Here is a 17,045-nt window from a genome sequence, read left to right on the forward strand (position 1 = left end):
GGTTGATAAGTTAGTAAGCTTTCTAATGTCTAATCACTGGATTGTACACCTTAAACTAATATAATAGTGTATGCCAACTCTAATTAAAAAATAAAAATATTATTTAAAGTCAAAACAAATAATAAGTAAATAAATGTTTCACTTGTTTGTTCCTGTTTCTAATTAAGCTACTGCACTGTGGGTAATAAGGGAAAATAATCCTATCTAATAATAGACAAACATGGTAATTGACCATACCGTCGCTATGCCTCCCATTGGCTAATCAGCGCAATATGCAAATTAATGGCCAACAAAGATGGTGGCTAATTTGCATACTGCAGGCAGATCCTGCTGCACTGCCCCACCTGGGACTGGCAGCAGCCCGATCCCCAGCCACTGGCCGCCCCAGCTCGAGATCCTGGCCTGCTGTATGCATGGCGGGGTGGGCGGGGTGGGCAGCAACATGATCTGAGCGGCCGCCTGCCCCAGCGCGGGATCCAGGCCTGCTGTGTGCATGGCGGGGTGGGCGGGGCAGGCGGCAGCACGATCTGAGTGGCCACCTGCCCCAGCGTGGGATCCGGGCCTGTGGTGTGTGGGAGGTGGGGCGGGCAGCAGCTCGATCCCCAGCCGCTGCCTGCCCCAGTGTGGGATCAGGGCCTGCCGTGTGCATGGCGGGGTGGGCAGGGCAGGTGGCAGCACAATCTGAGCAGCCGCCTGCCCCAGCGTGGGATCCGGGCCTGCAGTGTGTGGGGGTGGGGCGGGCAGCAGCCCAATCCCCAGCCGCTGGCCACCCCAGCTCGAGATCCTAGCCTGCTGTGTGCATGGAGGGGTGGGCGGGGTGGGCGGCAACATGATCTGAGCGGCTGCCTGCCCCAGCGCAGGATCCAGGCCTGCTGTGTGCAGGGTGGGGTGGGCGGGGTGGGCGAGGTGAGCTGGGCAGGCGGCAGCATTATCTGAGCTGCTGCCCACCCCAGCGCAGGATCTGGGCCTGCCATCTACGACAGGGGGAGAGGGGGCAGGCACCACGGGATTGGGCATGCTATCTGCCACCAGGGGAGTGGGCCTAAGCCAGCAGGTGGTTATCTCCCAAGGGGTCTCAGACTGTGAGAGGGCACAGGTTGGGCCGAGGGACACCCCCTAGCCCCCACCCCGCCAGTGCACAAATTTTTGTGCACGGGGCTTCTAGTCTATATTTTTACCTAATGCCATAACGACCAAAGGCCAGCATGGGTAGGCAGGGCTGTGAGCATGGCAAGGCCTCATGCTGGGCTTCTAGTGTTTCCATAACATATTATACTTCATAGCCCATGAAATAACCCCAATTTAAGGTTAATATTAAATCTTCATTTAAACATAAATTTTCTAAGAGTACACTTAATAACTAAAATATATTTCTGTTTATCCTAAGTCTAGAAATAGATGTTTCATTTAAACATATACACTATTTTTGTAGACCCCCCTCCACCTTCCTGGCTTCTCTCAGCTCTCTCCCTGTTCTTCAATACTCTGATATTGAATTTTGTCTTCTGTGTTTTCTCTTTTCTTGCTACTCTCTTCCCTCTTTTGCCCCATTCTCCCCTGCCCCAGGAGTGAGCTTTATTCTCAAGGTTCAGATGCCTAAAATGGTCTTAGCTCTGTGGGCTACTGGTAGGGGAGGGACAGATTTGAGCTTAGGGACCTGAAAATAGCCTCTGGAGCCTCTGAGGAACCGATGGTACAGTAAGCAGTCATAAGTAGCAGCAGTACAGTACAGCCTCCTTAAGCTAGTAGGTCTGCTGTGGAGCCAGGAAAGTCATAATGATGGGAATGATGAGGCATGTAGCATTCCACATATACAATATAAACTGGGAGTGGAAATTATTCTGACTACTATACATCTGATGCTGCAGATTCATAAGCTACCAATTACAACAAATCTAGTGGGTCACTGCTTTCATATGGGAACACATTTTTCTAGTGTAAGCTGTATAGTACCCATTTAGGAAAGCCAAGATTTTCAAGGTGAGTGTTCTTGAATTAAATCTATACCTTTATTATTAACTAGAGGCCCGATGCATGAAATTCGTGCAAGAGTAGGCCTCCCTTCCCCCAGCTGCCAACACCGGCTTCCCTCTGGCACCCAGGCTTCCCTCCGGCACCCAGGACCCGGGCTTTCCTCTGGCTGCTGGCAGGCACCTGGGACCCGAGCTTTCCTTGCAACCCCAGCTTCATCCAGAAGGTCATCCAGTAGGATGTCCAGTCTAATTAGCATATTATGCTTTTATTATTATAGATTGTCTATGGCAACTGGAGACCAGGAGTCTATATTCTTTTTTTTTTCTATATGCTGCCATTGTTATTTCCCAAAACAGATTCTAAAATGTGATATAGAGCAGGTAATCAAAAATATTAGTGACTGATTTTTTTTTATTGATTAAGGTATTACATATGTTTCCTTATCCCACCCTCCCACCTCCCCATGTCTGTGTCCATTGGTTAGGTGGTTAGGCTTATATGCATGCATATAAGTCCTTCGATTGATCTCTCCCTCTTATTCCCACCCTCCCCTACCTTCCCTCTGAGGTTTGACAGTCTGATTGATGCTTCTCTGTCTTTGGATCTGTTTTCATTCATCACTTTATGTTGTTCATGAGGAGTCTATATTCTTAACTGCAATTTGGCCACCCCTAGAGAAGATTACCCTAGAATTACCAGATGTGATAGGACAGTAATCTCAGCTGCCTGATTACTCCCTCTTGGCTCTCTGGCTCATCCTGCCTTGTCTCCCGGTGCTCCTTCCTGCTTCTCTGGGTGGGATAGAATTGCTTTTTCATTGCTCAAGTAACCATGCTCCCCAGAAGACTCCAGATTAGGTGTAGAATCAATTGTTTATTTGTGGTTTATTGTTCCACTATAACCAACTGAAAACAAAGCAGATGAGTTCATAGGAATAGATTTATTTCTTTAAGGTAACTGGAATCTGGCTACAGGTAAGTTTGTCTGATCTGACTAACAGGATAGTTTTATTTGGATTTATGTCTGAAAGTATAGTTCTTTTCTAATTCTGATTCTACCTTTAGAACCTCAGATCTTTGGCCACTCTTTGTTAACAAAATCTAGTTCCAGTTCCCAAATATATCTTATGTAATAGAATTATCTTCCTGTGAACACATTTGGAAATATCTGGACACTTTCGTATTCTTTACTGAATAGTGACATTGATTCTTAAAAAAAAAAACACTCCCCTGGCTTAAGGTAGGAGTAGGTGAAGAGTAGTATCTAGTCTGAGTCAAGGAGGTCAGGGTTGCTGGAAAGTCCTAGGCTCTGGTACAGTCATCTGTGTCAACTAAACTGGGAGCACTTCATATGCTGATTATCTCTGTCCTTAAAGAGGTACTACCATCCTGAATTTGAAAGATCACTTTGCTAAGAAATCTCTGAAGAAAACTTGATAGAGAGTATTGAAAAAGAAAATTTAAAAAAACTATAATTTTGAGCTGATCCAGAAATAGAACTAAAAAAGGAATTCCCTATATAACCCAAGAGTCATAGATACCATGTGGCTAACACCAAGAGAACACTCATATGTTAAGCAAAATCAAAAGAAAAATGTTTAGTTTTCCAAAAGTCCAGACTTGTACTATCCATTAGTCTAGCCACTAGCAGTATATGACTATTGAGCACTTCAACTGTGGATTGTCAGAACTGAGATGTGTCAAATACACACCTGATTTTGAAGACATAGTACAAAAATGAAAACAAAGAATATAAATTAGCTCTTTAACAGTTTTTACATTGATTACATATTAAAGTGATAATATTTTGGATGTACTCAGTAAAGCAACATGTTATTAAAATTAATTTGCATGTTTCCATTCAATGTTTAAAATGTCTACTGGAAATGGAAGTTTTGTATGTGGCTCACACTGTATTTCTATTGAAAGATTATATGGAAAGTGATAATATCTTAGGCAAAACAGAGAGCAAATTTGTTTTTTCCATCTTCCAAATCTTCAAATATTCACAATTACCTCTTGACTGTAAGGCTCTCACTTTCCCAGAAAATAAAGGGAAGCTGATTCATTGGGAACACTGCCATTGTTGACAAAAACTGAGTAAGATTGGACTGTCTCAGAGCATTAAAAACAAATAGTGTCACTGGGATATGTCAACCAGTGTTATAAGATAGGCTTCTCATGGCAACCATATAAAGGTTATATCATAAGTGTCTTGATTTTGTTCATAACCTCTTATGATATTCCAGGCCTTGAACCCATGAGATCCTATTTAGTCAAGTTAGGATTGTGACTGACTGAGAGAGAATCCATGATGAAATCAGGTGAAGACAGCAGACACTCTTATCCCTTACTCTTGGAATAGTCATGTTGGATAAAATTGATGACCTTTGACATTTTTTGTTCTTATCTTGACTACTTGCTTAGAATATTAGGAAACTTTTTAATGTCTTCTCTATGGTCCTGTACAAATGATTGTCCTAACTCTAATGAAGTCTTCAGATATTTTCTAGTGATGAACTAAGGCCTGATTTCTCCTTTGTCTATAATGTCCTCTCTTGGAGAAAGAACAGGAGCAGGCATATCTTTGGGGCAATGGCTTTTCTGCTCTGCATACGGGATTTTGTTTATAGAGACAGAAAAGGTAATAAGAGTGTAATTCAGACTTCATGGTCACATGACACGGCTTCACTACCGTGATTTTAGTAAAATGACTTTTATTGCCTTTGATTCTTCATCTGCAAAATTGGAATAGCAATGGAATTGTCTTATGAAGAGGATGATCATGTGATTTACCAATCAAGTTCAGAAACTATTAAGAGTGAAAAGGGGTATAAATAGGGATTTCGCCAGTCAAATAAGAAATACAGTCATCCTACTATCATTCTACTTACAGGATTTTTAACAAAATTAATTGGTTTATATTTACCAAGGACTTAGTACCAGACACTTACCTATGATTATTGTTCAATGGTTCTTTGGAATATCAATTCTTTTTCCATGGGTATTTATTATGTCTTACCCTTCAAGGTTTTCTAAAGTGTCAGCTGTGATCAGAATATTTTACATGGCATCGCCCAGCAACTACTCCACTGCTCCAGTCTCTGAATTCTTCCTCATCTGCTTCCCTAACTACCAGAGTTGGCAGCACTGGCTGTCCCTGCCCCTCAGCCTCCTCTTCCTTTTGGCCATGGGGGCGAACACCACCCTCCTGATCACCATCCGGCTGGAGGCTTCACTGCACGAGCCCATGTACTACTTGCTCAGCCTCCTCTCTCTGCTGGACATGGTGCTTTGCCTCACCGTCATCCCCAAAGTCCTGGCCATGTTCTGGTTTGACAACAAATCTATTAGTTTCTCTGGATGCTTCCTCCAGATGTTCATCATGAATAGTTTCTTGACCATGGAGTCCTGCACCTTCATGGTCATGGCCTATGACCGCTATGTGGCCATCTGCCACCCCCTACGGTACCCATCCATCATCACAGACCAATTTGTGGCTAGGGCTGCCATATTTGTTGTGGCCCGGAATGGCATTCTTACCATGCCTATCCCAATCCTTTCTTCCCGACTCAGATACTGTGCAGAGAACATCATCAAGAACTGCATCTGCACTAACCTATCTGTGTCCAAACTCTCCTGTGATGACATTACCTTCAACCGGCTCTACCAGTTTGTGACAGGCTGGACTTTACTAGGTTCTGACCTCATCCTTATTGTTCTCTCCTACTCCTTCATCCTGAGAGCTGTGCTAAGGATCAAGGCTGAGGGTGCTGCGGCCAAGGCCCTGAGCACATGCGGTTCCCACTTCATCCTCATCCTGTTCTTCAGCACAGTTCTGCTGGTTCTGGTCATCACTAACCTGGCCAGGAAGAGAATCCCCCCAGATGTCCCCATCCTGCTCAACATCCTGCACCACCTGATCCCCCCAGCTCTGAACCCCATTGTTTATGGCGTGAGAACCAAGGAGATCAAGCAGGGAATCCAGAAATTGCTGAGGAGGCTGAAGAACTAACATAAGTGAGATTTGACCTTGGAAACAGAAACTGATAATGGGGAATAATTTTCATGATGCATAGAAAATGTAAATGATTACTACAGAAATAAGTATGGATTTTTCTTTCTCTAATGTTCCATTTGATCCTGGAGATATCCATATTTTGACTCCTGTTTTCTATTTCACTGTCTGTTTTTGCATTCTGGACTTACCTAGAAGTTTCTCCTGGCCTCACTTATGTGAAAGGGATTTGTCAAGCCATAATCACAGGAGCTTAATTAGAGTGCTATTGTTTTTTTGAATAAAGAATAAATGGTAGTCTAATCACTTTCAATGCCTCTCAATTTCCTCAATTACTTAGTACTTAGATATGTATTAGATCTCTTGATTCTACCTGAGATCTGATATACAGATCAATTTGGTTTTGTACTATGAATGGCTCTCTTGTGAATATATAGAAAGTTCACTCCAGAACTTGGATTCTTATAGTTGAGTGAATGCCATGTGCCCTCCATTGCCTCCTCTAGCCCTGCCAGATCCTGTTGATATAGTAGTATTTACCTAATGACACTTGTCTGTAGCATAAATTTTCTGTTGCTCTTTTCCTTTTAAAAAGAATTTTTAAATACATTTTAGGATCACTCAATTGTGTGTGTGTGTTAAGTGAGAGGTTTTTTATTTCAGATGTGCTTTAGCAACTTCTGAATTCATATGATCCTACCTGAATTTTCCATCAGATTTTAGACATGATCCATCCACACTCTCTCCTGCTTCTCTTAGATATACTTAAATTGACAGCCTATTTTCATTCCTGTTGTGTCAATTATTATATTCTGTGCTGATGCCAGCATAGTTTCTTATGGCATCCAGACCTTTGGATTAGTGGGTTATTTGAATAAGGATATGTCTGTTTTACTCTTTGCAGTTCCCTTCCTGACTGTGCCCTGAAAATGGTGGCAACTCAGATACTGATCCAATATTTCCTGAGATTAATTTGCATTGGTAACTAAGCCCCTTTTTGGATACTGAGAACTTCATATATGAGAATCATTTGAAAATTTCCTCGAATGTAGCTCATCTACGATAAAGTTAGCCATTCTGGGGGCGAGGGGGGGGCTTATAACAACATTGTTACGGCATTGTCTTACAACTCTAAAGACTGATCCTAACCAAAATACAAAACACTCTTCTTAAACCCTCTTCTATTCACCCATGGTTCAGTTACTCCTAGCTCATTATTTTTAGATTATGTACTCCAAGATTTTTTCTTAAAGTCTATGCAGAAGTATCTTTTTCCACATAAAAACAACAACGACTTTATTTGACAAACTATGTTCATTCTACAAGCCTCAATTTAAACTCTACCTACTCCAAAATTCCTTCCTTTGATCACCCCAATGGAATGAATCTGACTATATGGAACTATGTATAAATCTCTTTCTGATAGTGGTTTATAAATTCCTCTGAGTCTGCGGAGGAGTTTCATTCATCTTCTTAACTTAATATACTTAAGACTTGTGAATACAATAATTTATATATAGTAGTTTTTATTTAATAAAAGTGAATAATTCATATGTGCGTAACTTGTTTCTTATTTCCCCTGAAAACTTTTTAAGAAAAGGATCAAGTTGTTAATATATTGTATACCCCAAAGCACCTTACAAGAAGTATTTTACAAGTCACAGTTCAATGCAATTTTATATATTAGAGAACCTAAGATTGCTTATCTTGGAATGAGATAACAAAGACTTTATTGAAATCCCAGGTATACCAATTTGGCCACTGGTTAGATGTGTAACTTTTGACTCACCAATCTAGCTCTAGTTTTCTCATTAAAGAAGAATGATGCCCAATCATCATAAAGTGTTTATTTTAAGTACAATATTTCTAGAATGCAGCTAACATGCAAGTTGGGGTCATTCCATAAGTATAATGACATTTGTCTTCTTAAAGCAGTAGTTCTCAACCTTCCTAATGCCACAACCCTTTAATACAGTTCCTCATGTTGTGGTGACCCCCAATTTCATTGTTACAAATAGAAAATAACTAAAGCATAGTGATTAATCACAAAAACAATATGTAATTATATATGTGTTTTTCTATGGTCTTAGGCGACCCCTGTGAAAGGATCGTTCAATCCCCAAAGGGGTCTCGACCCACAGGTTGAGAACCTCTGTCTTAAAGGATCTCTTAGAGACATCCTCCAAATTCCTGAGTGATATTCTTTGCTATGACACATAATATATCTGTTTATATAACTGTCAGACATCTGAAGAGAAACTATAAGCTGATCAACTCTTTTTCACTTCACCTTAGTTTAGTTGCAGAAATCTCTCATTTTACATTGGAAATGTGTATGTGCCTGAAGGGAGGCCAGAGCTCCTGGGAGCAGGATTCCCAAACCAATTCTTCATGTTTTTAACCACAGGAGAGTGGCTTTTATAGAATCAGCATCTTCATAAAGTTGTCCAGTTGCTAAAGCCACAATAGAAGGCGAGTGAGAAATTGAGGAGTCACACATTGCCTGGAAGCAGTTGAATGATCAAACTGCTACTTGGAGCACTTTCTCTGTAAGTCTTTTGGGAATAGTATAGTTACTATACTACAGTGGAAAGTGAATATAAGTGAGACTGTAAGTTTGGTCTTCTACTTAATTCTTTGTTTATTTTAGAGAATGTTATTGCACCTTCATATATGAGTTTGTAAAGACCTTGAAAATCACTGACATAAAAAAAGCATGAGCCCATTAGAGCACGGGCAGCTGAGCTCACAGTAGTTAAGCTCTAGTCTGTCTCCAGCAGAACAGTTGACCAGCAAGTATTCCTACTTTGAGCAATAGAGATATGTTGTTAGTGTCTGGATTTGTGCCAAGTGTCACAAAGAAAAATGAATGAAACCTTGTCCTTGATCGTAATGAGTTTAGGTCTTCCTAGGAGAGGTGGTTAAGAACTATGGATCCAGTCGGAGAGATAAAACTATAATAAAGGAACCTACAAACTTCCCAGAGAGTCCATGTGAGGAAGATCACTTTTAAATTGGGACACTAGAGATTGGCCAGACTGTGCTGAAATAACTACAGATCATGGGAGAAGAACCAGTTGGATGTCTGGATCTGAGCAGAGCTGTGGCCAGACCTGCTAAAATGTGGCAGCAGCCTTGAATTAGGGTCAATTGAAATCAGTGGTTAGGTCAGTTGTCACGGTTGGGTGTAGCTCTGTCATTCTCAAAGTATTATTCCTGGAAAGGAATTTCACCATTACTGGGAATTTGTTAGAAGGGCAACATTTTGGGCTTCCCACTCAGATGTATGTACAAAATTGGTAACTGGGGGTTGTGTTCAGCAATCTGTGTTTCAACAAGAAATCCAGGTGATTTGATGCATACTCGCATTTGAGAACTAGTGGTCTAGATAAAAGAAAGTCATGGTGAGAATACCATACCATATATTTGAGAAAATAATGAAATAACTCTAAACCTTGATTAGGACATTTTTTGTGTGTCCAGGGGTGCCCCGACCAGATGTCCAAAACATCCATTTGTGAGAGATGACCTTCCCTCTGCTTCAGGGGAGAGCACAGCAGAACCTGGAAACTTCTTCACCAGCAGGATCCTGGATGGTTAAGGAGATACTCAAAGAGAACTAAAGCTGCTGTCTGTGTAGCATCGTATCCTGAGGCATGTTTAAGGATTCCTTCAGTTCTCCCCTTGTCCTTGATCCTTACTTCCTGATTTTTCCTCCTTTTCCAGGGGATTGCAGAGGAGGTTTTATTTTCTTCGGCAGCTACTTACCAAATATATATACAAATACAGAGACTGCATAGGTATCTTTTGTATTTATTGTTCTATCACAAGGTTACATTTTTTCATCACTAAATTATTTTTATTTGATTCTGCTTTGTTCAGCTTTTTACCAAGTGGTAAGCAAGAATGCTGAAGGTTTATAGTAGAGAAAGATATGGAGACGCTAAATTAAATTAATCAAGGTCATCATGATACTTTCAAAAAACTGTCAGTCCATGTATCTGAACTATACTTATTGAGTGCCTATTATGTCTCCAGGTACATTGTATTTTCCTCTGTGCTATAATATAAAGATAAGATTCTATTGCTGGCAGATGGAGAACAGACTTTTTGGAAAACAATTAAGAAACACCAATGAGTATAGGAAACTTTTATCAATATTCGATAGCAGCATGATCAGAGAAACAATGGAGAGAAGAGGCATCTATGTATGTAAAAAATAATAATAATTTTAAAAGTTGTAAGACGTGTAATTCTTGGTACAGGTAGAATAGGACAAGCAGAAGTTAGTTATCTGAGGGCAAGAGAGTTGATTCTATAAGAAACATATGACATATACAAAAACACAAAGATGAGATCAAGCAAAGTATGTTCAATAGGTGCCTGAGTCTATGTGGGTGAGGTAGAAACATACTTGAAGGGAGTTATTATTTATTCATAAAGTTATGAATACTAAGAAGACTTTAATATGGAGTGATGTGATACAATTTACATTGTAGAGAGATTTTATGCCAATAGAATTGTGAAGAAACTTTACAGCCTAGAATGGAGGCAAATAGGTAAGAGTTTTTCGATGAAACAGTCAAACCCTGAATTCATGTGTCTTTTCTTTCAGCCAGTTCCAGGTCCACCTGCCAGTCATGGTGTTATCTCTCAACAGCACAGGAACCCAGGTGACTGAGTTCCTGATGATGTGCCTGCCGGGAATGCAGGACACACAGCACTGGCTGTCTGTAGCCCTGGCTCCCCTCCTGGTTTTGGCGCTAGGTGCCAATTTTGTGTTATTACTTGCCATCTGGCAGGAGGCATCTCTACATGAGCCCATGTACTACCTGCTTGCCATCCTCTCCCTGCTGGATGTCATCCTCTGCCTCACAGTCATCCCCAAGGTCAGTGCCTCCCTGAATTCACTCTCAAGCAGCCGATCCTCTTTCTTGGTTTGTTTGTTTTTTCCTGCTGTAAATCTGCTTACACCTGAATAAAAATACTCAATGAACAGCCTGCACCATTACATTTGGCCTATCTAAGCTAAGATATGCCACCTCTCATTCTCCAGGTCCCTGTTTTTCTAAGGCTTTACTCCTTTCCAAATAACAGGTCCTCTCTCAATGTCTGAGTCAGTGATTTTCCAACTTCTGCTCTTCTTTTTACTTCCAGGGTGATTCTCCTTGACTGCGAATGACCCCACCCTTACATCCAAGGCCCCTAGAATTTACTTTCTAAGATGTGACTGGATGTATGCATATGTCATTTACTGATATAGGAAACATAGCTGGAAAAGGGTTCTTATGAATATGTAGAGGTTGAGGTCTTTAAATATAAATATTGAATTACTGGGTTTAATGCCTTGTGGTACATTTAGATGGGCAGATGTGTCAGCTGGAGTTTGGGTAAAAACTATAAAGATCAAGAGAAGACAGGCTATAAATAAACATTTTTAAATAAAAATCTTGCTCTATAGATAAAGGGAAATGGTTGTAAATCAAGCTCTGGAGATGAGATCTGGATGCACAAAGAGGGTACTTGAAAACAGGATACTGTCCCAGAGGGGATTATGGGGCTGTGGCTTGGGGATATGGAAGGTTGAAGCCATCTGAGTGTTTTCCATGTTAGGTACCTCAGGGTGGGAATGGGTGCACAGTTTTTGAGAATGATGATTCTGGCAGGTCCTGCTCATCTTCTGGTTCAACATGAAGCCCATCAGCTTTGCTGGCTGCTTCCTGCAGATGTTCATCATGAATACCTTCCTTCCCATGGAGTCCTCCACCTTTCTAGTCATGGCCTATGACCGCTATGTAGCTATCTGCCACCCACTTCGCTACCCATCCCTCATCACGGAACAGTTTGTCATTAATGCGGCCATTTTCATTGTCTTGCGAAATTTTCTGGCCACACTGCCCACACCTGTTCTGGCGGCCAGGCTCAACTACTGTGCCAGCAATGTGGTGGAGAACTGCATCTGTGCCAACATCTCTGTGGCAAAGCTTTCCTGTGGGGATATTTACCTAAATAAACTCTACCAGTTTGTGAGTGTTTGGTGCCTACTGGGTTCTGATCTGGTACTCATCTTACTATCCTACTGCTTCATCCTGAGGGCTGTGATGCGTCTGCAGTCAGGAGGTGCAGCCACCAAGGCCTTGAGTACTTGTGGTTCCCACCTCATTCTTATACTATTCTTCTATACATTGCTGCTGGTATTCATCTTCACAAACAAGGCAGGAAAGAAGGTGCCCTCAGAGGTACCCATTCTTCTCAATGTCTTGCATCACCTTATTCCACCAGCCCTGAACCCCATTGTTTATGGAGTGCGAACCCAGGAGATCAAGCAAGGAATTATCAAGCTACTGAAGTACCACTATTGAGAGGTGAGAGTCAAAGATCAGGGATTATGGAATTTGGGGCATATATTAGTGATGCTTTCATCTGAATTCCATAAGAAACAATATGACATCCATGCTGCTACCCTCATCTTGAACTTAAACCTTTCTCAACCACTATTACAATATTTACCCTCACTGCCCCAATGGGATATGCTTCAGCCATATAAAAGAAGAAAATCTTACCACTTGAAACAATACTGATGGACCTTGTGGGCATTTTGTTAGGTAAATTAAGTCAGGGAAAGACAAATACTGTATGATCTCACTTACATGTGGAATCTAAAAAGCAAAGCAAAATAAAACAAAACGTGAGCTCACAGATACAGAGAACAGATTACAAGGATGGTTGCCAGAGGCAGGGGGCAGGAGGTGGGCAAAATAGGAAAGGGGGTCAAAAAATACTAACTTTGAATTTTTAAAAAAATTAGACATGGGGATGTAATTCACAGCATGGTACTGTATTACATATATCATAGCTGTTAAGAACATAGATCTTAAAAGTTTTCATCATAAGAAAAACAATTGTAACTATATGTGATGATGGATTTAACCAGTCTTATTGTGGTGAATATTTGACAACATATACAATTATCTAATCATTATGTTACACACCTGAAACTAAAATAATTTTACATGTCAATTGTACTTCAATAAAAAATAAGGATGTGAATACATTGTGGTGTTACCAAATATTTAGTCAATAGAAAGAAAACTTAAAATCCCTAAAGGACCAGGCTGAATTTGCCTCACCCCACCCTGCTCTATCCCAGATCTTTAAATCCCTGGTAAAGTATATCAAGAAAGGTCATTGTTTTAGCTCTCCTTTATTTATAGCTACCCCAGCAATATTCACTGTCCATTTGCTCAGCTCTGCCTCCAGTGGCATCCAGCTTAGGAGTAATGCAGAGGCAATTATGCAATCAAGCAATATTTGAAGAGAATGCTTTCGTGTTGAACATTATTCCAATGAAACCCAAAATATAACATCTCTGTGTTGTATCATTCCCTCTCTAGTAACATTATGATGATAGGGTCTGGCCTTAAAACCCCAGCCTCTTCTTTTGTAGGTCTCTAGTTTGTAGGATTTAGTCCCTGCTTTCGTTCTGACCTGAGTTCTCATTCTATTATCCTACATTAACCTCCATGTCTCTGCTAGTTCTAGGATGATAGTCATCTCTTTGCCACAGCCCTGGACCTCTGTCTTTGTCTCCCCGTGGCTGTCTCCACCCACCACAGGAATGTCCACTACTTCTTGGACTTTTGTTTGTTCTTGACTTGGGCCTCTGTACTTATTGCTTCATCTGGTTGGAAAGTCTTACCCTGTATGTTCAAATGATTAACTTCTCAGCATTAACATTTCAATTCAAAAATTACCTCTATTGAGTGTACGTTCCCAAATTTGCACCCATCTGCTATTTCAGATCTCTCAAACACATTATGCCATCTCTTTTTCTTTCTTTCTTTCTTTCTTTATTTACCTACTTAATAATTACATTTCCCTTAAATTGAATTCACCTTAAAAGATACCTGGATTGCAAGCAGCTTGTCTTTTTTTTTTTGTTCATGATCTTATCCTCAGTTCCTAGGATATCTGGCACATATCAGGTGTTGAATATATATTAGTCAAAAAAAATGGTTCCAAAGTTTAGTGTGCATGGCCACTGCCACATCAGTGACCATACTGAAATATATTCTTATGTCAATCTCCAGAGTTGGTTGGAATGTCCTAAGTTATCTGCTTGATGCACTTAACAGTGATAGGAGACAAGTCTTTGACATGCATAAAGCTAATCAACAAGACCTTTGAGATTCTAATCTTTTCACCCTGTTTTCAAATATTTTATATTCTGCATTTTCATTGCTTTCATGCAAAGAACTCAGAATTCACCCTAATTCTCTGGTTTCCTTTTCTCTTTGTGGTTAAGCAGACACAAATCAGAGAGATTTCATTTATTATTGTGATCATTTATTAAACATTTTATACCAGTTAAGTTGCTTTTTCATTTTCTTTTTTTAATCCTCACCAGAGAATATGTTTTTATTGATTTGAGAGAGAGAGAGAGAGAGAGAGGGACATCAATGTGAGAGAGAAACATCCATTGGTTGCTTCCCATATAAGCCCTGACTGGGAATCGAACCCAAAATCTTTTAGTGTATGGGACAATGCTGCAATCAATTGAGTCACTGGCAAGGGATAACTTGTTTTTCCTATCCATTTCCTGAGTTTTACATCAATATCTGAGGAGAATATTAATTCATGTAATATGTTGTGAGTGAAATACAGCCACTGTTGTTCTTGATTACTTTTTTCACATAGAAATAGGGCATAAAATGTATAAGTAAGCCAGAATTTTTGTTCCCACATTTTAAAAATTAGTAGACAAACAATGCAGATATTTTAATAATTCAAAAAAATTCAAAATTCTCTTTTAGTAAAAATAAGCTTGTTATAAATTCCTCAGTTCTGCAAAGTCATTTCATATAAGTTTCATTCTGCCATTTTATTTTTTTAAAAATCTGTGTTTTTTTTGAGATAAGTTTATGTGAATCAATATTAAATCTCATAATTTTTAGAGCATTGATCAAAGATGCTGGTAAATACCATTTAGAAGTTGCAAGCATTATATATTTTACAGTAGCAGTTGATTAAATTTGCTTTAGAAGTATATCATATGTTTATTTTGAGAATCTTTCTCATTGATACTTAATTAGAAATATGTTGAATTAAGAAGTTCTTCTGAAATAGTATGGTTTGCATGAGTGAGATTTTACTTGGCTATACTGGTCTGTATCATAGAGAATGTATTGTATAAATGGAATTTGAACATAATAGTACCTGAAATTACTGTTTATTGTTAGGATGATGTAAATGCGTTTTCATTTTCAAGCAGCTAATAATAGGAGTTCAACGTTTATGTAAATAAAGACCATCAGATGAAGTTCATGATTGATTTATTTTCATTACTGGATGGAGGATTAAAGAAATTGACAAAGCATAGAACACTGTACCTTAAACAGATCAGTGGTTTATTTAATATTTTAACTCAAGTTAAATGGCCTAGACTTTGGGAACTGTACTGATAGTAGACTTTGACACATTTTCTTTTGGGGGTCAGAAGGCAGGAACCCATAATTTGGGGTGTAGCAAGACTTTCCCTGAATGGAATTGATATTTCCCACATCAATAATCCTCAGAAACATGTGAATGTTTGAGTCTTCATCTTGTCCATCCTAAAGACAAAATGAAGACTCAAATAGCATAACTTAGTTTTTCCAGAGGGAAATGCTCTGTCTATTGGAGCCTCCTGGCTATTGGACCAAGGAGAAAACATACCTGGGCAGGTGAATACAGACTGGGATCTATACATGATGTGAATGTATAAATGATCTTCCAAACATGCTTGGATTTTGGCCTGTGAACAAAATTATAAATTATAGTATTTGGAAGTTAACGTTGACACAATGTTCAAATTTCCCATTTAGTTTCACCGGTTATAAGACAATGTGGGAAGTATCTACACCCGTGTTTAAAGGGAAAAAGTATAGCTCAGATTGAAAGACAGACACATATCAAAAGTAAAGGGATGGAAAAGGTATTTCATGAAGATGGAAACAAAACAAACAAAGCTGTGGTAGCAATACTTATACCACACAAAATAGACTTTAAAACAAGAGACAAAGAAGGACTCAGCCAGGAATTCCACTTCTAGGAATTCATTCAAAACACTAATTTGAAAAGACATATGCATCCACATGTTCACTGCAGCATTATTTACAACTAGAGGCCCATTGCACGAAGGGCCTTCCTTCCCCTGGCTGCCCACACCAGTTTTCCTCCTGCACCCGGGACCCCGGCCTTTGGTCCAGCCACAGCAAGACTTGGGTTCTCCGCTGCAGCCCCAGCAAGGCTCTTCAGTCTTCAGTCTTCAGTCCACCCAGAGCCTTCAGTCTTCTCTCCACACCTCCATATGCAAATTAACCACCATCTTTGTTGGGTTAATTTGCATACTCATCCAATTGGCTGGTGGGCATAGCAGAGTGACACCAATTTGCATGTTTCTCTTTTATTAGTGTAGATAGCTGAGATGTGGAAGCAACATTAGTGTTCATCAAGAGATGAATGGATAAAGAAGTGATGTATATATACAAGGAATATGACTCAGCCATAGAAAAGAATGAAATATTGCCATTGGCAGCAACATGAATAAACCTAGAGGGCATTATGCTATGTGAAATAATTCAGACATGGAAAGACAAATACCATATGATTTCACTTATATGTAGAATCTAAAAAACAAAAACAAAGTAAACATGTACTGGCCAGTGTTGCTCAGTTGATTGGAGCAATATCCCATTCACTGAAATATTATAGTTTGATTTCTGGTCAGGGCACAAATGGGAGGCAACCAATAGATGTTTCTCTCTCACATTGACCTTTTTCTCTCTCTTTCCTTATCCTTTCCTCTCTCTCTAAAATACATTTAAACATAAAAAACAAAATAAACAAACAAAACAGAAACAAGCTCATAGATACAGAGAACATTTTGATGGTTGCCAGATGGGAGGCAGGTGGGTTGAGGGATAAGTGAAAAAGGGGAAGGGATTCAGAAGTACAAATTGGTAATTACAAAATAGTGACAGGGATGTAAAGTACAATCAATCATATTATAATAA

General features: G+C 39.8%; 2 protein-coding genes across 2 annotated transcripts; both read left to right on the forward strand.

Annotated features, from left to right (window-relative positions):
• Positions 1 to 5,022: 5,022 nt before the first annotated feature.
• Positions 5,023 to 5,988, forward strand: LOC102420675 (olfactory receptor 56A4). The gene has a single exon (XM_006094653.1). It carries the CDS (start codon positions 5,041 to 5,043, stop codon positions 5,986 to 5,988), a length of 948 nt encoding a protein of 315 aa, XP_006094715.1. The 5' UTR covers positions 5,023 to 5,040.
• A 4,643-nt stretch (positions 5,989 to 10,631) lies between these two features.
• Positions 10,632 to 12,353, forward strand: LOC102420991 (olfactory receptor 56A4-like). Its single transcript, XM_006094654.1, has 2 exons — positions 10,632 to 10,880; positions 11,658 to 12,353. Exons 1-2 carry the CDS (start codon positions 10,632 to 10,634, stop codon positions 12,351 to 12,353), a joined length of 945 nt encoding a protein of 314 aa, XP_006094716.1.
• The last annotated feature ends 4,692 nt before the right edge of the window (positions 12,354 to 17,045 follow it).

Source organism: Myotis lucifugus, unplaced genomic scaffold, assembly GCF_000147115.1.
Source record: "Myotis lucifugus unplaced genomic scaffold, Myoluc2.0 scaffold_138, whole genome shotgun sequence".
NCBI classification, from domain to species: Eukaryota; Metazoa; Chordata; class Mammalia; order Chiroptera; family Vespertilionidae; genus Myotis; species Myotis lucifugus.

Bases quoted from the DNA above. Each gene is read 5' to 3' on its own strand.
- LOC102420991 (XM_006094654.1), top strand. From the start codon at position 10,632: ATGGTGTTATCTCTCAACAGCACAGGAACCCAGGTGACTGAGTTCCTG. The intron at 10,881-11,657 runs GTCAGTGCCTCC...TGATTCTGGCAG, and splicing joins GCCTCACAGTCATCCCCAAG to GTCCTGCTCATCTTCTGGTT.
- LOC102420675 (XM_006094653.1), top strand. From the start codon at position 5,041: ATGGCATCGCCCAGCAACTACTCCACTGCTCCAGTCTCTGAATTCTTC.